The sequence below is a fragment of the Neomonachus schauinslandi genome, chromosome 4 (assembly GCF_002201575.2).
Source record: "Neomonachus schauinslandi chromosome 4, ASM220157v2, whole genome shotgun sequence".
Classification (NCBI taxonomy): domain Eukaryota; kingdom Metazoa; phylum Chordata; class Mammalia; order Carnivora; family Phocidae; genus Neomonachus; species Neomonachus schauinslandi.
In genome coordinates, this window is record NC_058406.1 from 134,806,855 (window position 1) to 134,829,712 (window position 22,858).

General features: G+C 43.3%; 1 protein-coding gene across 1 annotated transcript in view; it reads right to left on the reverse strand.

Annotated features, from left to right (window-relative positions):
- TPD52 (tumor protein D52) overlaps positions 1-22,189 on the reverse strand; it is a 107,434-nt gene extending 85,245 nt beyond the window's left edge. The window contains exon 1 of the mRNA XM_044914645.1: positions 21,953-22,189. Within this exon, the coding sequence (XP_044770580.1) occupies positions 21,953-21,971 (19 nt within the window). The 5' untranslated portion in view covers positions 21,972-22,189. The remainder of the gene's footprint in view (positions 1-21,952) is intronic.
- Between the last annotated feature and the right edge of the window lie 669 nt (positions 22,190-22,858).

A 22,858-nucleotide genomic window follows, 5' to 3' on the forward strand; every position in this document is an offset into this window, starting at 1 on the left:
CAATCAAACCGAAGGGTTTTCAATTTTTTTAGGTCATCTAAATCCCTTCAGCATCTCATCCAATAAGTCGTAACAGAAAAAAAAAATCTAATAAAGCACTATTATCTATTTAAAACCTAATAAGCCCCTTAGATCTTGGTTGTTTGGAAAGAATTAACACTGTAATGACTTACTCTGTGGATTACTTTTTAATTTGTTTCCACACATCACATGAGGTTCCAAAGGTAGAACTGTCTTAGGCTCTGCTGAAGTTCTCCTAGAGGAGGAGGACGAGGTTCACTCTATTCTGGGGGAGCCCTGCTGTTAAAATCAGCACAAATGTTGCCATCATTTATTGGGTATTTTCACATCCCAGAACAGAAAAGCACAAAAGTAAGTAATAGATACTCGGGTGTCCTCACAACAGAGTTTCTTGGCTTTAAAAGGAGATGCTCCCAAGAAGCTCGGAGATACAACAGCAACCTTGTTTAAGCACAGCTTGTAGCCAAAAGTGACCGATCTAAGTAGATCTGGACGGCAAGTGATCTCTGAGCACACATGGCAGTTGTCATCACACAAATCTGAACACATTTTCAATGCAAAGCAGTTTCACGGTATAGACGAAGCAGGACTCTCTGGGAGCTGCTGAAACACAAGAACTCCTTCCTCCGCTTCTTTTTATCTAGAACCTCGCTCAATGCCTGGCACCCAGCACGTGCTCAAAGACTGGGGACAAGGGACCAAGGATCCTAAGAATTTTTCTCCTTCAGGAGAGCTGCCCAGTAGAGGACCACCCCCACGTCCAGCAGTCACTTTGGGGAGCACCAGCAGCAGCATGGGAAACTAGGAAAACCTCACGCACGCATCACATTTTTTTACTCAAGAAATGGCAGGTCCCTCTCTCTCTCTCTCTCTCTCTCTATATACACTAGGATCACTCCAGACTAATCAATATTTCCAATTGCCAGAGACAAAGGAGAAAAAAAAAATTTTTTTGAAACTGAACTTAAAAGTAAATGTCCTTTACTCTCAGATTATGTCCTCCCTGATTTGAGAGGGGGTGTTAAAAATCGCATATTTATAAAAAAGATGGTGGGGCTTTATGTTGGTTGATTTTAATGATTTGGCAAAACAAGGAACTGACAACTCAGCGTGAGCTCCCCACCCCTAATTTTAATTTTACCCATCTATGAAATCAAACGTATTAGCAATGGTAGTGCTGAGATGTAACACCCACTTACCCTGCCACCACCTAACTATGACTGCAGCCCCACCTGACACCTGCCAGACTCACGCAACACATATCACTGCCCAGGGCAAAACAGGAAAAGAGGAATAACTGGTTTAGAAAGTGGAGGACGCAAGAAATGCTACATTTGGTTATCAATATGTAGAGTCTGACAGGAGGGAAGAACATCCAGAAAGGAGAAGTCTAACAACGACTTCACATAAAAAGACACCTTTGGACTTATATCCTCTAGAAACTTGACGTAAGTGAGCCATTGTTACTGAGGGCAATTCTCATCCATCGAGTGTACTGAGAGCGGAAAAAACAGTTGAGTATCAGTTTTAGGAAGTCTACAAAAACTGAAAAAAGACTGGCCAGCAGCCCAAAGCCCATTTCAGGCTGAATTTCCAAAGAACCCAATCAGCACATTTTTACAACTTTCCTAGCAACTCTGATTTAGGCCCAGCTTAGGAGGATAATAAAACAAATTACTCAGGGTTAGGTGTTAATGTGGTGAACATCATAAAGAGTCAGGGTGACATTATCAATCAGAACAAAACTAAAATAAAATATATACATGCTCAGCAATTTCACTTCTCCATATTACCCTAGGCCAACATGCTTGCCTAAAGGAGGAATAAACAAAGATATTCAGTGCAGCATTTATTTATAACAGTTTTTAAAAATACTGTAAAGAACCAAAATGCCCATTAACAGAATTTAAATTAAAGCATATTTATACTCTGAAACACTATGCAGCAGTTAAAAAGAATGAAATGATCATGGGGTGCCTGGGTGGCTCAGTCGGTTAAGCGTCCAACTCTTGATTTCAGCTCAGGTCATGATCCCAGAATCGTGAGACTGAGCCCCACATAGGGCTCTGCACTGAGCTGAGCATGGAACCTGCTTAAGATTCTCTCTCTCCCTCTCCCTCTGCCCCGTCCTCCTCCCCAACTCTCTCTTAAAAAACAAAACAAAACAAAACAAAATCACTATTTGAAAGCTCTCCATAAGACAGCCAGATGAAAAATATAGAAGTGCATATAGTATGAGAGTATTTGTCTTTTTGAAAGTGACACATAGGCAAAAATCAATTCTAGGAGTGCTCCCAATGTGTGGTCCCAGAACCAGAGCGTTGACATCACCTGGGAACTTGCTAAAAATGCAAATTCTCAGGCCCCACCCCAGCCCACTGAATCAGCAATCTGCATAAAGCAGTATGTTTGAACAAGCCCTTGGATGCAAGCAAAAGCTTGAGACCTGCTGGTCTACACAGACCTGTATTCAGGTCCCTAAAAAAAGGACAGGACTCTCACCAACTGAGGTCTCTGAGCAAATATCTTTATCTATATTCTCTCACTCTCCTCCCTGCCTTTTTTTGACAAGGAGAGTGTATTCATGCATCACTCTCATAAGTTAAAAGTAACTTTTTTTAGATACTACAGATACTAGGAGGGGACTTGAGGAATGGTTAGCCATGCAATTACGGTAGAGGAAAAGCTGATGGAATAGGAGAATGGAGGTTCCCTGTGAGCTACTGAAAGGTTGGAGGTCACAAAAATCATGAAAAACAAGCCAAGTAGGAATTTTACTTCAGAACTCTCACTAGTGTCTCAGTGAGTTCAGCTGATCTCAGAGTGTGCGCAACAGTCAACTCCTGTACACTGGACAGCCACCTACCAAAGAATAAAAAAAGAATAATGCAGACATTGTTTTGGAAAAGCGAAAGTGTCACAAAGTCTTTTGTTGTCCTGTTTTGTTGATTCCTTAGCCCTACACACTGCAGGGGCCAATGCTGCTCCCAGCCCACACGGTCATCTTGTATTTGCTGGGGCTGTTTGCCTGGACAGCAGGGAAAAGGAGACAGAAAAGAGGGCTTTAAAATCTAAGTAACAAATGTTAGAGACAAATGATAGTAGCCACTATCCCTCGAAGCCTTGACATCTCCTTTCCAGGTTGCGGGGCCTAGAAATGCATAAACACTCTCTCTCTCTCTCTCTCTCTCTCTCTGGCCTAGAAATGCATAAACTCTCTCTCTCTCTCTCTCTCTCTCTCACACACACACACCTGTATTTTATTTCTCATTAACTTCACAGAAGTAAAATCAACCATTACTGCCAATAATGTTTATGAACATAACACACAAAGGGAGTCTGGAATCCACTTTAAAATAAGGTAATGGAAACCTGTAATATAAAAATAGGATTAGCTATACTTAATTTTCAGCTGAGAGATGTCAGTAAGAGATAACCTTTTAATCTCCCTATTATTGCTACAAGTCATGTTCCAAACTAGGAATAAAAATATGTGGTATTTTATAAAGAATTATGAATTTTCCACTTCTAAATTTTTTAAGTGAGAATACAGCTGATCTGATGTCAAAAATGCAGGCCTCACCCTTGACACACATCCTAGAACAGCTTAAAAAGCCAACATCTAAAACAGCCTAGATATCCTTACCTTAACTTTGCGATAAGAGATCAAGTAGAAGTTTCACTCTCTATAGCAAGTACTCTTCAGTTTCACTGAAGAGAAAAAGCAAAATAAGAGTACATTCTCACTCCTGGGTTTTGGGAACATCAGCTTCTTCAGTTTCAAGCTTTATTCTCTTGGATATTGCGAGGTCATCACAACCCACTTGTTCTTTGACACAAGCAGAACCCCATGCTCAAAGTGACTGCAGGCCTACAAAGAAACAGCTGTGTGCCATTCAATTATCTGGGCCATGCTTCTCCATGGTACAGAGAAAAATCATCTCTTTTTAGCCTAAAAGCAAGCAGTTTTCCTTCTCATCTCCCACCATTCAGCCAATTTTTCTTCCTTTAACAAGACCAAATTTTTAGCTACATCCATTTAAGAAGCTTGTGTCCTTTACCTAGAGAAGATGAAACAAAAAGTTATAGCCTCATATAACAGAAATATCCAGTTTTTTAAAAAGAAAAGATTTAACACTACATCAAAAGTAATAAAGAAAAACATGATTTACCTCTAAAGAGAACAGATTTAAAACTTGAGAAAAAGACCACAGTGTAAGGTGTAAGTTATATGAAGAGATCATTTTGTAACATGCCCCCACTGTAACAGATCTATTCCTAAATGAGTTAGGAAGCCAGTTAAAAGCCAGACGGGGTAGAATGGCCTTCAAGGCCTGAGCACTGACCGATAAGCAGCCTGCAATATAAACAAGAGCCCTGCCACCTCTCTGTCACTTCGACAACAGAATGCTGCAACCCTGGGAGGCCTCTCCCTTCCTGGGGCACCTTCTAGAACAGACATTCCTGAATACTCAGGAACCTGCCTCTACCTCCCCCACGGCTGCACACCTCAGAAGCAGGTCAATCCTGAACATGTTTTTCCTTCCCCACTCCCTGCTCCAGCTCCATCCGGAGATGAGGGGCCAGCCTTGACCTTGGGGGGGGAGGAGGGCGGGAGGACCAGGCCAGCCTGCAACAGTGACTGACAGAATCACGCGGGCAGAAGCCAACCGCCCCTGGGCTGCCATGAAGCCACCGAAGGCAGCTGCAGCTCCCGGTCGAGGTCCGAAATGCTCCCTTCCTCAACACCCACACCCCCCCCAACACCAACTGCATTTAATATCCAAAACTGTGACTGGCAAATCCAGCTTTAAAGAAGATCTCTTCTGTGAAAGAAGTCAGGCACAAGCAGGTCTCGGGTTCCCTTTGAACAGAGGAAACTTGATAACCTGAAGGCCTGCCAAAGAAAGCAGCCTGTGTTTCGAGTCCATGCTTGTGATTAAGAACCTGAATAGTGACTGGACAGGGTGTGTGCAGGGGAGAGGGGGGAGGGCAAGCGGACAAATGTTAGTGAATACAGGAAATGAGGTCTGTACTTGGGTTTTTACTTTCATTAAAATGTGCTTATGTTTCCCGTAGTATTTGTGTCCCTTAATTAACAGGTATTTTCAAAGAAAGGATGATGCTGGGACACAGACAAATCAATGTGGGAGAAGGGCGCTGAAGATGACAGGGGTCTCTAGGCCTTTTTACTTAAAAGAAATGTTTTACTGCTTTGCTTTTACACATTTTCGCCCACTAAGATGATGTTTAATTTACGGGGGAAAAAATGGTGAAGAATTACTACAAAGCACAAGAAAAGACCAAACACACTAAGTACAGCTGCTTGAACCTCAAGATGCCAGGTCACAGAAGGAAGTGAATGACTGCCATAGCTGCTTCCCAATAAGCCCCAGGGGGCTGCCCACTGGCTTCTGCTGGTAGGGAAAAACTAATTCCTCAAAAGGTGTTCCAGCTTCCCCAGGCAGGCCAGACAGGGGTGAGGGGAGTGCTTCGTTTCCAACACTTCCACATCCCAGCGCGGCCTTCTCCCCAGAACAGCAATCGCAAGACTGTAAGTACAGACCCAAAGGCTCTGCTGGACTGGCATCCAAACATTTCACTCATCCGTGGTGAGCACAAAGATTCGCAGGCAAAATTCCATACGTTGGAATCCTGGTATTATTAAATAAATCTGCATTTTAGCAAAGGTATGTCTGTAACAAATCCATTTAAGATAAGGTCTCTCCGGGCACCTGGGTGGCTCAGTGGGTTAGGCGTCCGACTCTTGGTTTCGGCTCAGGTCATGGTCTCAGGGTCCTGGGATGGAGGCCTGGATCGGGCTCCCCACTCAGCGAGGAGTCTGCTTGAGATGCTCTCTCCCCTTCTCCCCTCCCGGGAGTGCACACACTCTCTCTCTAAGTAAATTAATTAAAGTAAAATAAAATAAGGTCTTTCTACATGATTGAGAGGTGGTGAAATACTGTAAACTATAGGATATTGGGTAGTTCTTTAAGCCCCCCACACTTCACACTCCCTCACTGGTTAAGATGGGAAAGGAAGAGTACATCTGAGCAGAGCTAAAGGGAGGCTCAAATAAGGCATTTGCTGCCCTGACTTGCTTGGCTGGGGCCAGGACCAGGGGTGCACTGAATAGATTGTGAGCATCACTGCCAAATAAAATTCCTCCTTCCCACTCGATACAGGTTGAAAAGAACTAAGAATTTCAAATTCTTCCAAAGCTAAAAGGCCCAAACCATCCCCATCTCACCTTCTGCATCCTTCCAATCACCTTTCCGACCTCTAAAGAAAAGGGCAGAACTACCACATTCTCTGTGGCGGGGCGCACCATGAAGAGCCCAGTAACATTTTTCTTTTGTTCAGCATAGAAAATACAGATGTGAGGTAGTGGTATTAATGGGAAAGTGAACACACATTAAAAACCCCCCAATGGGGCACCTGGGGGGCTTAGTCGGTTGAGTATCCCGGCTCCTGATCTCAGCTCAGGTCTTGATCTCAGGGTCATGAGTTCAAGTCCCACATTGGGCTCCACGCTGGGTATGGAGCCTACTTAAAAAATTCCCCCAAACTGCCTTTTATTGCCAAAAGCAAAAGGGTGACTGGGTGAACAGGACCCGGGGTCAAGAGAAGCAGGAGAGTTCTCAGAGTGCCTGGGGGCTCCTGTTACAGTGCCACGTGGGCAAATGTGGGTGAAAGCCCCCGGGAGCCCAGATGGGAGGGGCCACCCACCCCACAGCCTCTTCCTCAGCTCAGGGAGCTGGAGCACTTGCTGGTGGCCAACAGGTCTCATGTTTGGTGGCCAGTCCAAGGTGGAAGTGACAATGTGACAAATGTCCATACCCTGGAATGGCACAGTATTAGAACCGCAACTGAACAACCACTTCCTTCAATTCCTTTAATTGATAAAGAAAAATCAAAAGTTCCTCTTCATCTTCCAGTAAATCTTAAAAATTATGCAGCCTCTAAGTGTTTCTGCTTTGCCGAGCATCCATACAGAGACCCAAAGAGTTAAAAAGTGTGAGTTTTGAAAATTCCCAATTAATGATTTGAAATTTTTTCTAAGCTTTGAATCATTACACATGCCAAAAAGAGAGAAAGACCTATAAGTTAACGTCACAAAAGCAATGAAATTAATTAATAATAAATGAACAAACTAGAAAATCTGTTTCTCGGGGGTTTTTTATTTCCACAGGAAAAAAGCTAACACTAATAGGAAACATAAAATATCTTGAATAAATCCCTTAAGTAAAAGCAAAATAAAAAGAACAAGAACAAAAAAATTCTTGAGTTCCATTTTATGGCCCTAAATGGGGAAAGATAAAAAGAGAAGACGAAAATGGAAATTTGGTGGAGAAGAAAGACAGGAAAGGAGAGAAAAGCTAAAGGGCGGGGGAAGAGCAAAGCTGGATATGACAGACCCACAGAAAAATGCAGCATGCCGAGAGAAAACTGAGAGGAGCTGAAAGACAGATGTGTGATTTGAGGTTTACGCTTCACTTTGGATTTTAGGGAATTATCAAAGTTATCCAGTGCACTTGGAAAAGTTGGTTGTTTCAGCAGAGTTCACTGCTTTTCAAACTTAACAGCTACAGTTGCCATTATAAATAGAATAATCAGACTAGGAAAATGTCATCAGACCAACTGCAGTGACCACAGCCCCAGCCAGAGGCAAACCAGCAAAACAGCAAGACTCCCAGGGCTGGAGTCCCTTCTGGAGGTTAAAAAGAGGAAATTTGAGAATGGATTATAATTTTGGGAAAAATAAAAGCCCCTAAACCAAGAGACCTGTTATGTTATCTTTACTAGTAGTCCAAATTTTCATTTAATCCCTGAAGCAATGAGCAATCCATTTAAAAATCACCTGAAGAACCGATTGAAAGGTATGGTTTCCCTTCCAACAATGATCCGAGAGAAATAGCTGATGGACTCCAGTTTGGGACCTGCCACTCTGGACTGAAAATCGTTTCTTAAGAGAACCTGGGTGAGAATATTTGACAAATCCAGACATGCCGCACACATGAATCCCATAGCCGAGACACTCCATCATGACGAAAGTGAGCACTCACAACTTCAGGTTTGCCCTGAGAAATCACCAGTTTAAAAAAAATCATCATCATCATCATCATCATCATCACAGCTTCACTAGGATTTGGCTCAAATGTAACCTCTAGGCAAAATTGCTTCTCTGGCTCTCAAACCACCCAGAGAATGTGTAATACTACACTTTCATTTTGCAAATATTTAGTAAGTACTTCTTCTCTGCAAGGCTGTTACCATTAAAGTGAATTATTGCTCACAGACTTGAGCTCCTTGAAGGTCAAACTCTAGGATATGACTATTAAAATACACTTTGCATTAAAAGCATCTTAACTAAAACCAGTGATATACAGAGTAACAGCTAAGCCAGTTACTCTCCCCCGCCTCTGGTTTCTTCCCTCATTTTACAAATGCGCACAAAGGTCAAGCTACCACCCCCTCTGCGCTCAAAAACAAAAACCAACACTCAATACAGGCAAGCAAAGCCCACCCCACCCCAACCCACGGAGCCTGAATCTCTCAGCATTACCTACCATGTGTACTCAAGCACAGGCCAATATCTACTCTTTCCGCCCAGTCCCCTTGGCCTCTCCACAGACCTTGAAAGTTGAACTCCCTGTGGCTTAACTCACCTTCCTCTCCCGGCCCTGAAATGTTTAACATCCAAGTTCTGCTCTCCTTTTACTCCACATTTTTTTCCTGGGCCATCTCAGCAACTTAATAGCTTCCAATATCACATGTCTCCCAAACCTCGATATCCTGCCCCACTCCTTCTCTTAGAGATCCGTAGTTCACTCCCGAACCTACCCACATAAACGTCCCAGGAGAACTGGGTAGTGGTTTTAAAACACATACACACAGTCACAGACACTCTTCCCACCAAAAGCGGAGTCTCACCTCCCTCTCCTTGAATATGTGCTGGCCTTCGAGGCACATTTCTAACAGAATGAGGAGGAGGTGATGCCCGAGGCTAAGTCATAAAAAGCCACACAGCTTCTGCCTGCCTCTCTCTTAGGAGTCACACCTTGGGAGCCCTTAGGCAACACGTAAGAAGGCAGGGTCTACGGCACAGCCTCTGGCGAAAAGCAATACTCAACGTAGGCAAGCAAATAACGATCAAACAGGGTTGTTTTTTTTTCTGGAGACCATGCAGATAGAGACGGATGTCGAGAAGCCCCCACTGCTTGGGTCTTCCCAGTACAACTGCCCCTCACGGGAGTGAGTAAGCCTTCAGATGATCCCAGCCTCATACTTCAAGCCGCCCTGGCTGAGGCTGAGCAGAGACAAGCTGTCCCCACCAAGCCCTGCCCAAATGACAGATCTATGACCATAATAAAGGCTGTTATTTTAAACCACTAGGTTGGTTTTTTTTTAAGGTTTTTTTTTTTTTTAAAGATTTTATTTATTTATTTGACAGAGAGAGACATAGCGAGAGAGGGAACACAAGCAGGGGGAGTAGGAGAGGGAGAAGCAGGCTTCCCCGCGGAGCAGGGAGCCCAATGCGGGGCTCAATCCCAGGACCCCGAGCTCATGACCTGAGCCGAAAGCAAACGTTCAACTGACTGAGCCACACAGGCACCCCTAAACCACTAGGTTTTAACATGATTTGTTATACAGCTCTGGACAACTGGAAAGACCTCAAATGTGACATACCCCAAACTAAATTCATTATCTCCCTCCCTCATCTGCTCTTCTTTCTAGATTTTCTATCCCAGTTCCTTTTCCATACAATCTGAAAGTCCTTCTCTACTCTTCTCTACCCTCAGATCCCCCCCACCCCTGACATCTGACACACTGTAACCCAGTGGTCTCTCAGGAATCCAGCACCCCACCTCTGATGTGAAAATTAATAAAGGGAAACCTCACTAAAATGGAGTTGGGAGGGTTGGGGCAGGGGGAGCTCTCTTGCCCTACCACTCTCATAGTTAATTGCAGATCCAACAGGAAGAGACAGGACCTTGCACACAGATACTACTTTACTATTCCAGCAGGAAGGAAGGCTTCCTCCTGCCCCAAAAGCCCAGCCAATGAGAGACAGGCCCAGCTCAGCCAATGAAAAGCCACTATAACTTAGAACTCCCAGTTTAGGGGCACATAGGCGGCTCAGTCTGCTGAGCATCGGACTCTTGGCTTCAGCTCAGGTCATGATCTCAGGGTGGTGGGATGGAGCCTGGTACAGGACTCTGTGCTCAGGGCAGAGTCTGTTTGAGATTCTTTCCCCTCCCTCTCCCTCTGCTTCTCCCCCTGCTCCCGCGCATGCTCTCTCTCTCTCTCTAAAATAAATAAATAAAATCTTAAAAAAAAGGAACTCCCAGTTTACTCCAATAGACTTTTTGTTTATGACAGTCTTCCCAACTTCCCACTATCTTCTACAAGAGTATTCTTCTTCTTTATTTGGTAGACTTGCCTGGGGTTCTGCCATAGTTTGCCTGTCCTGGATTGCAATTCTCTGTTATTCCCAAATAAACCCATCTTTTGCTGGTAAAATAACTGGCAGTCTTATTTCTTAAGGTTAACACTGGCTAGGAATACAGTGACACCCTTCACCTGGTTTGCTAGTACCTTCTATTCAACTGCCAAAATAATATTCTAAAATTGAACTCCCGCACACCTAACCACCAACTAATTGCCTACAGAATACAGTCCTGACTCCTGATCCTGACACACAAGACTGTTCACACCACCGCCCCTCCCCCACCGGGGTGACTACCCGAGACTCTGGATCCAGGGAATTCTGAGGATTCACAAACACCTTTTTGCCCTTTCATGCCACAGCACCTTTGCACATGTTGACTCTCCTCCGTAAATTCCCTTCTTCATCCTTCTTTCTCTCCCTGCTTACAAAGAATCCTGCTTAGCCTTCAAGTCCAAGTTCAAAGGTTATGAACTTTGAGAATCTTTTCTGATGACCCAACCGGACTTGCTCACTTCCTCCGCCATCAGTTATGCAAGCCCTTACAACACCCATTTCACTACAGTGACCTAGTCTCTGTTCCTCCAGTCTGGCCTGTGAGCCTGAGGGCAGGCATCCTATCAGGTTTGCCCCCAAATAAATTAAATGTTTAATTTGAACTGGAAACCACTAAGTGAGCCTTTTACAGAAATATCTAATATTCAGTTTCAGAATCAATACTATTCAGCACCTGAGCTGGTCACAGATTTTAACTTAATTTTCTAAGATATATGGAGTATTATCAGCCTCCAGGAGATGTAGTGACCTATCCAGTGTCTCATAACCAGAAAATGATGAAGCCAGATTTTGAACCCAGATATAACGTCAAGTCTAGCACTCTTTGCCCTAAACATTTACAATCAGTGCTTCAGCACAAGGACAGACACACGGCCATATTCTGGCAAAGATACACCCTTTAGCGCCCCACTCCCATGGCAGCTCCCAGAGCACACTGCTCTTTTGAACCACCCCTTTGAAAGAAAAAAGGAGACTGCATGTAACTTTTAGGTAGTATAGTATGTTGTGTAAGGACATGCATTCTGTAGCCAAATATCCCAAATTTAAGACCAAGATGTGTCTGTATCAAAGCTCTGTGCCCCTGGAGAATTTATTCTTCTATCCCTTTACACCTTGTTTCTTCATGTATAAAGCAGGGATATTAAGAGCACTGCTCATGGGTTTCTTGTGAAGGTATCAGAAAAATGAAACATGAAAAGCATTTAGAACATAACCTGGCACATAAAATACACTCAGCAAACCCTGTCGCTGGTATTAGGAGGAGTAGGAGGAGTATTTCTTAACAGTGACCCAGTAAAAACCCCAGCTGGAAAACTTAGGTAATTATAATGCAGGGCTGAAGCTGTGTCCCTTCAGATTCCAATTTTAATTAGTTGGGGGGAAAAAAAACATTTTTAAGAAGTATGAAGTATACCCAGGGCTTTAAACTGGTTAACAAATGTAGCTTCAATTTTCCTGGGGCTCCCGGTGCTTCTCTTAGAGACAAGAGGTGTGGGACGCAGTTCTGGTACCACTCACCACATCTGGCACATTTTGTACGGGGAAGTCGTGATCAATCAGCCTCTGTTTCCTCGTGTATATACCGAACATGATACCAGTCCTATCACCCAGCAGCATTAAAAGGCTCAAACGAAATAACGTGTAGAAAAATTAATAAGAGTTTTGCAAAAGCCAGGTGGTGGCATCATCACCAACATCATTCTGAGTTCTAATAAGGTGATACACGAACAGTGATATACTCACTCAACACCAAAACAACAGGCTGGTCATCCTTCTGCTAAGTGCCTCAACGGCCAAGATGTTTGCATTTTTCTGCATTTTTTTTTTCCCAGAATTCTCATTCCGGTTAACGAGTAGCATGTACTTTCCACCACTGTCAACATACCCCTTGCCCTTCTCAACTGTATTCAAAGAGAACTTCTACGGGTGCCTGGGTGGCTCAGTTGGTTGGGCGACTGCCTTCGGCTCAGGTCATGATCCTGGAGTCCCGGGATCGAGTCCCGCGTCGGGCTCCCTGCTCAGCAGGGGGTCTGCTTCTCCCTCTGCCCTCTTCCCTCTCATGCTCTCTGTCTCTCATTCTCTCTCTCTCAAATAAATAAATAAAATTTAAAAAAAAAAAAGAGAACTTCTAAAATGTATTGAGACCATCCATGCCTCCTAAGCTCAGGATACAATCAAAGCAAATCACTAACTTTGGTAGAACATAGGAAATGCACTTATGAAAGTACTTATCGAGCACTGCCTCCAACATGCTTTAGAGAACAGAACTGTATCCCCACTGCCTCTTCCTCTACCTGTACATGTATGTATACACACAGTCCACATAATACTTCAGAAGTAAAGTACCAATTTGGCTTCTCTTTACAGATTTTCAGTGATTTTATATAAAACTATAAGCACATTTGGAACATATATTCTTGTCTTCCTGCCAAACCATTATCCTTCCCTAGTTCTTACCCATTCTATCTAATCCCATCTGACTATCTGTGCTAGAAATCTTTCCGATCAATTATGTACAATGCGACAAACATTTATGGAGAGCCTGCTACGTACACAACTGACTGAGTGCTAGGGATACAAATTTAAGAACATTCTTCTGTTTTAGTGACACTTTATTTCTAGCCAAGTACAGGTCCCAGTGGTATAAACTACTATCTCTATTCCTATAGCCCTGTTGATTGCACCATATGTTCCTTTTCACACTACAGTGCTTCCAACAATGCTCAGAATACAATGGGTGAAGTCTGATCCTATATATATATTTTTTTTAAGATTTTATTTATTTGACAGAGAGAGACACAGCAAGAGAGGGAACACAAGCAGGGGGAGTGGGAGAGGGAGAAGCAGGCTTCCTGCTGAGCAGGGAGCCCGATGCGGGGCTCAATCCCAGGACTCTGGGATCATGAACTGAGCCGAAGGCAGACGCTTAACGACTGAGCCACCCAGGTGCCCCTGAAGTTTGATCCTAATAGTAAACTCCCAATCCAAAATTTTATCAAGGTCACATTTTATATAATTTTTATTTATTTATTTGACAGAGAGACATAGCGAGAGAGGGAACACAAGCAGGGAAGGGAGTGGGAGACGGAGAAGCAGGCTTCCTGCTGAGCAGGGAGCCTGATGTGGGGCTCGATTCCCAGGACCCCGGGATCATGACCTGAGACGCTTAACGACTGAGCCACCCAGGCGCCCCTTATACAATTTTTTAAACTGACATTTATGTTTGCATAGCTGTAACGTGAAATACACCATGCCTATAAGCCCAGGCATGTAAATTAACAGTCCTGCCTAAAACCACTATTTTTAGTACTGACTGATTACAAAAGTGTCTTAAGAGAGAAGACTTAAAGACAGAGAAGGAAGAACTGAAAGCTACTCAGAGCCATGCAAATTACTCCAAAAAAAATGTCACCTAGAAAATATTTGCTCTTAATACTGTATTTTGTTAGTAAAAACAACATTATGAAGGTCCAATATAACCAAAATGAAAATAAAAACAGGAAAAATAAATATTTGCCACAAAACACAAAGGTTTAATAAGAGCATGAGGCGGGGATGATGAGAAGGCCAAGACACACCAAGATCCCAAGTGTAAAAAAGTGAGTAACAATCTCAAGAGGGGAAGAAAAATGGCTAATAATATATATAGCCTCTCTAGTAAATGGAGAAATTTTAAATGAAAAGAGATGGCATTTTCCCCCACAAAGTTCGTAATATTTTTTTTATTAAGGCAATGACATCTGTGCAGCAAAGGAAACAACTTACAAGAGTGAAAAGACAACCTACTGAATGGGAGAAATTATGTGCAAACCATATAAAGAACTCCTACAACTTGACAACAGTAACAACAACAAATAATCCAATCCATAATGGGCAAAGGACTTCAACAGACATTTCTCTAGAGAAGACATACAGATGGCCAACAAGCATATAAAAACATACTCTAGGGGCACCTGGGTGGCTCACTCGTTAAGCATCTGCCTTCAGCTCGGGTCATGATTCCAGGGTCCTGGGACAGAGCCCTAAGTCAGGCTCCCTGCTCAGCGGGAAACCTGCTTCTTCCTCTCCCACTCCCCCTTTGTGTTCCCTCTCTCGCTGTGTCCCTCTCTGTCAAATAAATAAATACAATCTTAAAAAAAAAAAATACTCTACATCACTCATCATCAGGGAAGTGCAAATCAAAACCACAATGAGCTATCACCTCACACCCATTAGGACAGCCACTATAAAAAAAAAAAGTAAGTTAATTAATTAATTAAATAAAAATGAAAACAAAAAAACAATAACAAGTGTTGCTGAGGATGCAGAGAAATAAGAACCCTTTCAACCTCCCCTGTCCATTTTTTGCTCCCCTCCTCATGCCTTCCCTTTTCCCTTTAAAACAACTGTTGGTGGGAAGCACCTTGGTGGTTCAGTCAGTTGAGCAACCAACTCTTGGTTTCAGCTCAGATCACGATCTAAGGGTTGTTGAGATCAATCCTTGCATCAGCTCCCTGCAGGGTGTGGAGCCTGCTTAAGATTCTCTCTCTCTCTGTCCCCGTCTGCCCCTCCTACCCCTCCCTCAGAAAGAAAGAAAGGAAGGAAGGAAGAAAGAAATCAAGAAAGAAAGAAAAAGGCAGGGAGAGAGAAAGAGAAAGGGAGGGAGAGAAATGGGGGATAGGGATGGGAACAGGGAGGTAGAGAAGGAGAGGGAGAAAAGCTATGCCAACAGGATTTCTGTTGAATTTTCATCCAAATTGATTCTAATATTCCTTTGGAAATGAAATCTGGCAAGAATAGCTAGGGAAAAAAAAATCTAACAATAAAAAGAAAAATAGAGGGGCGCCTGGCTGGCTCAGTTGGTGGAGCATGTGATTCTTGATCTCAGGGTCATGAGTTCAAGCTCCATGATGGGCATGGGACCTACTTTAAAAAAAAAAGAAAGAAAGAAAGAAAGAAAAATAGAGTAATCAGGGGAGACAAGCCCTTCCAGGTATTTTTACATATTATGAAGCTACAATGACTTAGTTTAGTTGCTGGGAATGCACAGATAGATAAATGGAAAAGAAAATAGAAATTTAGTATATGACAACAGCAGTATTTCAAATCAGTAGAGGAATAATCCATTATTCAGTGACTGGTATTGGGCAACTGAGTAGCCAATGGGGGGGGGGGTAAGATTCATACCTCGCACTTTTTATCAAAATAAACTCCAGATGGATGAAAGATTTAAATGTAAAAAATAAAACCATAAAAACAGAAACTCAAAGTGAGGATGGCATTTCTAGGAATGATTCAAAAGCTAGAAGCTAAAAATGAAAACAGCCATCCATTAGTATTTCTACTTGGAAAAAAAATCACTATCAAGTCAAAAGAGTGAAGACAAATGAGGAAAAAAATACATTAGCAATTCATATCGCGGACAGAGGGCTACATTCTGCAAATCGAGGGAAAAAAGTACAAAACAGAAATTGGGCAAAGTATATGATCTGACATTTTACAGAAAATGAAATATAAATCTTAAACTTACCAAACCACCTTCATATTAAAATATATATATAATAAAACATATGCTAAGGAACCCCTCTTCCCGGTATAGGATAAGCAGAGAGGAAAAAGTGTGACAACACCCAGGCCGAATTATGGAGGGAAGCAGATGCCCACACATCGCTGGTGGAGTAGAACTGGCAGAACGTCTCCCAAGCAGGATTTCGCACTATCCAAACTGAACAGTCACATTCTTCTAAGAATCCTTCCTACAGACATACTGGTACGTTTATCGAATGACTTGCATACAAATGTATTTGCTGCAGATTTGTTTTAGAAGCAACATATCAGGGGAAACCTAAATGGCCATCAAAAAGGGAACAAATCAAATATCACCTTTTATGATACATAACATGGTACACCTACAAACAGCCATTAAAAATGAAGCAGCTCTATACAACATTATGTTGAATAATCTCATATACTGTATTTAAGTGGAGGAAGTCAGGTGCTAAAGGCTTTGTATGCTACAGTTTATATAATATATCCACACACATATATATTCAAATATAAGTGCATGGATACCTACATGCATAGAATCTCTCTGGGTGGAAAGCGTAGAAACTGCTACAAGGGTAGCACTGCTATCCAAGGGAAATAGTCCCCCCCACCCCCCGCCCCAGGGGAGACAGGAATGGGAGGAAGATTTACATTTTGCAATCTTTTAGTCCATTTGAATTTTGATCATATGCATTAACTACCTGGTCACAGTAGTCAAAATGATGTTGGAGAAGTATATTTTTAAAATATATTGAGGCTTTTTGTTTTGTTTTGTTTTTCAAAAGGAGTTATAAGGGGCGCCTGGCGCCAGTCAGAAGAGCATGCGACTCGATCTCTGGGTCATGAGTTCAAGCCCTATGTAGGGTGTAGAGATCATTTAAATAAATAAAAAAAACTTTTAAAAAATTTAAAAAGGAGTTATAATATGAAATATTCAGTAAGAGATTATTTTGTGACTTGTTTAAAAGGATAGATACATATATGGATGGGTATAAACCTATATGCTAATAATGATTTTTCAGAGTAGGATTATGGGTGATTTTTTCTTTTTCTGTCTGTATTTTCTGATTTTTCTAAAATGAACGATTCACAGCTAACAAAAAGTATTTTTAATTTAAACATTTTTTTAACTTCAACTAAACATTAAATCATTTGATCCCTTGGTTATTTTTCTAATAAAAATACATTGCTAAGATTATGGTTTCTCTACCATATGCAAATAAAATTTGGGAGAGACTTTAACAGTCAACAATTAAAACAGAAATAATGGACCCCAAAGGAAAATAAAATAATCTTAGCCTACAATAAAAGGACTAGAAGCACATAAATTCAGGGGATTTTGCTGTTCTTTTTGGTTTCAAACTGAGAGTATATTTGCTTTTACTGTACGCATGGATTATTCTGTTTTGAGATCCTGCTAAAAGATCACAACCCCTCCTACCACTCAGCTTGTGCCCTAGAGACCAGGCAGGCTGCCGCATAAAAATAAATACAGGAAGTGAATTCCAACAACAAAGACATTAGCACCATATGGAAAGCAAGACTTGACCAAAGAAACCCACAACTGGGGTGGGTCAAACCCTGGGATCTGTGAGCAGACCCTCCATACTGTTATCCATTCATCTCTACCTTTGTTTTACTTTTAAATAAGTGACATCTCACAGTTCTATTATTTCGAAGGCATAATTACAATGCTGAAATTACAGTGACATAGCATTGTGTTACTTTTCTTGCAGCCTTCTCCTCTCCTCTCCCTGAACAAAAAGTTTTGGGGTGTGTGTGTGTGTGTGTGAATTCAAACACAGATAAAATGCACTAACGGTTAAGGGGACTGCCACTTCAATATGGTGTTAAACTACAGGTTACTACTAACATAAGACACTACTCAAGTATAAATATTGATTCAGCACCATAATAGGCAGCCAGGAGGTTTTTTACACAATGTACGCTCTAGTTAGCATGCCACACTACACTTTCAAAGTAGGAAGCACCAGACACATTCAATGTGCTATGTTGGGTTTCTGGGTAAAAACTCTTGAGAGGTACTACACAGTTTATGGTATGTTTTTATTTATTTTTATTTTTATTTTTTTAAGGTATGTTTTAAATCAATTACTGTGGACTGAGCTCTCAATATAAACAGAGTATCATGGGGCGCCTGGGTGGCTCAGTTGGTTAAGCGACTGCCTTCGGCTCAGGTCATGATCCTGGAGTCCCGGGGTCGAGTCCCACATCAGGCTCCCTGCTCCGCGGGGAGTCTGCTTCTCCCTCTGCCCTTCCTCCCTCTCATGCTCTCTCTCAAATAAATAAATAAATAAATCTTTAAAAAATAAATAAATAAATAAACAGAGTATCGTGTAGAAAGTCTGGGTACAGGAGAAGTGGGGAAAACAAGAATCTGAGCCAGATACTGAAGAGTATCAGAATACATCATATAAAACACAAGGAAAACTGTTCTAAAACTTTATAGCTCTGTTAAATAAAAAAAGTAGCAAAGGATAGATTTTGATGACTTCATATAAGGAAGATACAAGGAGACATTTTCATTAAAGAAATGCAGTTAAGACAAGAGGTAGGGTATTTAATTTTACATATAGAGTTGTATGGTTTTTTTTTTCCTTAAGGGACAGACAGATGCAACTCCATGCATACTAAAAAGTAAGTCAAACAAATCCTAAAATGTTCTTATGTGGCTTTAAGTGCTTTACAAAAATCACAATGCAAGAGACAATCACAGAATTTCATAAGCCTTCTTTCAGCCAACATTGTTTGGTAGTGAACATGCAGTTTTACAATCCCAACTTCCTCTTCCTTTAAGCCAGAAGTCTCACTATGGATTCAATGAAGACTGAGCCATCCACTCTGCTAGTTCAAAGACCTTAGATGTAAACTTACCCTCCAAGTCCAACAAGACCTTATTAACAACTTTCTCTGCCTAAGCACAGAGTTCTGCTCCTTTAAAATACTGAGGGAAGGGGCACCTGGGTGGCTCAGTCATTAAGTGTCTGCCTTCAACTCAGGTCATGGTCCCAGGGTCCTGGGATCCAGCCCTGCATCAGGCTCCCTGCTCCACGGGGAGTCTGCTTCTCCCTCTCCCACTCCCCCTGCTTGTGTTCCCTCTCTCGCTGTGTCTCTCTCTGTCAAATAAATAAATAAAATCTTAAAAAAAAAATTTAAATAAAAAAAAAATACTGAGGGAAAAAAATAGGAGTAAGTGGGAACCAAGGGAGGACATCAGAGGTTCCAACAGCCGGAAGGTGCTCTTGGTCACTTTTCCTTTCCATCTCTGGCAGTCCACAAACATTTCTGAGCACCTTCTTTGTGCCATGGGAACATGAAGGTGAAAATGCAAAAGAGATAGGCAGATGGAACCAAAAGTGTAAGGAAAGCCCACGTGGCTGCAACACAGCAAAGCTGAGTGAGCCAGCTGACCTTCCCAAGGCAGGTGACTCATCTTTCATTCTGAGCTGAGTCTCCAGACTCCCCACTTTAAGAGGATGGACTTCCCTTGCCCTCGAGGAATAACAATTAAAAACAAGAACGAACACGACTACCAAGGAAAACATCTGAAAGTTAGAAACAGAAAGACTCCTCTTGTAAGCCAAAGAACTTATAAAATATGTCTTAGCCACTTACATGAAAAACTAGTCCTACAAAAACCACACAAGGTGCCATCAGCACAGAGGTACTAATGACTGTGATTCTCACCAGCCAAACTAGAATACCAAATCTAAAAAAATTAGTCACTCCATTCACCTAGTCAAACAGCTATTTAATCTAGTTTGACAAGTACCAAACACAGCTACTCTAAAAACACCATTATTTTAAATATGACAATGTAAGGCAGATACAAATATGCATGTTTACATGTTTGACACCCCGGACACACTCATTAAAAGACAGAATAATACTGGCTTACATGGTGGCTCCTAGGCCTTCTCCTAAAAATACATTTAAGATCTGAGATGAGCTTTCTGACTCAAACATTTAAATATCTACCATGTTCAAATCACCATGTTACCCAACCATGGACAAAGATGAAGTACATGCTTCTAACCTCAATAAGCTTAAAGTCTAAACAACATGGGGGCATATAATACAGAAATATGATATATTACTTATTGTACATATATACATATACAATTATATATTGTATATAATGTTTACAGTATAAGCACTTACATGTTAAGTGTGGATCAATTTGAGGGGTGGGGAGAAAGGAAGGGCTGGAAGGTTCCAAAGATCCCTACAACTTATCAAAAGTAAAATACAAAATAATATACATGGAATATGGTTTCATTTACATAAAAAGTATGCATAAATGCAAATGCAAAGAGTAGTAAGCAAAAATTAAAACTGTTGTGTTTGAATTCAAAATATAAGCAATTCCTATCCCCACTTCCTAAAATTTACCTTAATATTGTTAACCTTTTTTTTTAACCACTTATGTATCTTTTAAAAAGCGACCACGCGGGGCACCTGGGTGGCTCAGTCGATTAAGGGTCTGCCTTCAGATCAGGTCATGATCCCAGGGTACTGGGATGGAGCCCCGAGTCCAGCCCAGCATAGGTCTCCCTGCTCAGAGGGAGTCTGCTTCTCCCTCTCCCTCTGCCGCTCCCCACCCCCCCATCATGAGCGTGCCCCCCCTCAAATAAATAAAATCTTTAAAAAAAAAATAAAAAGCGTGCCACGCAACTGTATTACAGTTACTGGGTTATTATCACAAAGATGAAGCAATATTTAAATATTGAATATTTAAATCTTTAAGCCATGCCCTCCTGTTTACGTCTCTCTTAAACAATAATTCTAGGGGCGCCTGGGTGGCTCAGTCGTTAAGCGTCTGCCTTCGGCTCAGGTCATGATCCCAGGGTCCTGGGATTGAGCCCCGCATAGGGCTCCCTGCTCTGCGGGAAGCCTGCTTCTCCCTCTCCCACTCCCCCCTGCTTGTGTTCCCTCTCTCGCTGTGTCTCTCTCTGTCAAATAAATAAATAAAATCTTAAAAAATAATAATAATAATTCTAGTGGAAACAATTTGACTTGAGATACTGTTCTCAGAAACAAATGCATCCAAAGCAGTAGTAATGAGACTATGGGGTTTCACCTTGATGAGTAAAAGACGACCCTTACTATGAAAAGCTCCCCTCCCCCAAAATAAACCCACAGACACCAGAACATAATTTAGGGACACCTCTCATGTTACATATATACGCCCAAAACCATCGCCATAGGATCAGACGCCACCAAAAATCCTAACCACGTTAACTAGAAGAGGGCAGAAAGTCTCAATATTGGAAGGGAGGGTGGGGGCGTAGTCATGTTCCCATCCTGAGTGGCGAACGACCCACTGTCGTCAGTTCCTCAGTTTCCACCAGTTACAGGAGCTAGCTGTACAGTATTCCCTTCGCGCTGCCTTCTACCCAAAGCGCATCACGGTCCACAGCCCCAGCTCCGCGAGCCTGCTGCCAGCCCCTCCGCCGCCACCCAGAACCTTCTTTCCTTCTCTCCCTCCCCACCCCCTTCTCTGTCTCTTTCCCTCTGTCTCTCGGTCTCTGTCTGCACGTCTCTCTCTCTCTCCTCTTTCTCTCTCTCTCTTTCACACACACACACACACACACACACACACACACACACACACAGTCGCGCGCGCGCGCGCGCGCACACGCGGCCCCATCAGCCCGCTCCGCCTGCCAGAGCCGCTCCCTGCCGCTCGGCCCCACCAGGATGCCAGAACCCGATCCGGAAGATGCAACTTGAGGACGGCTCGCCTCCCGCTGGGGCGCCGGCCGGGGACGCGGTGCACCTGTTCGGGCGCCGGGCCGCGTGCAGCCCGGCGCCGCGCCCGACCCCGCGCCAGCGCCCACCCCGGAGACGCCGCGCCGGCGCTCCCGGCGCCCTCACCTTGCTCGCCGCGGTCCATGTCTCCCGCCCGCCGCCTCGCGTCCTCTGCGCCTCCGCCGCCTGCAGCCCGTCCCGCTCGGATCGCACGCACGCCCGCAGCTCCGCACCGCGCCGCGCTCCTCCTCGCCTCCGTCCGCGACTCCCGCGAAGTCCCCTCCCCCGGAGGCGTCGGGCGCGGCGGCGCCGCCCGCCCTCGGCGGGGAGCGCTTTCCCGGGGCGTCACCCAACCACCTGACCCGGCCGACCTGTGCGCTCGGCCACGTCGGCGCGGCGGGCGGCGCCCGGCTAGGAGGGCTGGGCGGGCCGGCTCGCACCCGGCGGAACTCCGGCGCCGGGAGGGAAGAGCAGGGTGGCGAGGAGGTGGAATCGAGCATGGAGGCTGCGTGCAGACCGCTCGCGAAGCCGGCTGGCGTTGACGTCCCACCCTCAAGTTATTTATAATATCAGAAGTTCCCTCGGAGGCATGGAAGATGCCCTTTCTCTGCCTCCGCAAGCACCTGCTCTTGTGTACTTACTGAGTAGAAAACGCAGGAAGGTTACTTAGAAATGCCAATGGCTCTTTCTTCGCTTAGAGTCTTCGTAGTCTCCTACTGCCGAAAACAACATCCTCTGATATCTTCAATAACTAGCAAAACAAGCAAAGAGGGGGAGATTACAAAGAATCTCTCTTTTCACAGACATTGCGGGTTTTTCGGTGACAAATTAGGAATGTATTTTGAGGCTTCATAGTCACTGATCAACAAACAGTTCGAAGTTCCCGGAATAATACTTTTAATTATTATCATCTGCACTCTGTCTTCAAAGTGGTTTTTGCATTTACTCGTTTCCCATAGAACCACTTTGAATATGTCGTTCTGGGGTGGTACGTCGAGCTTCAAACTCAAAATACGCCCTAATCGGAGCCCT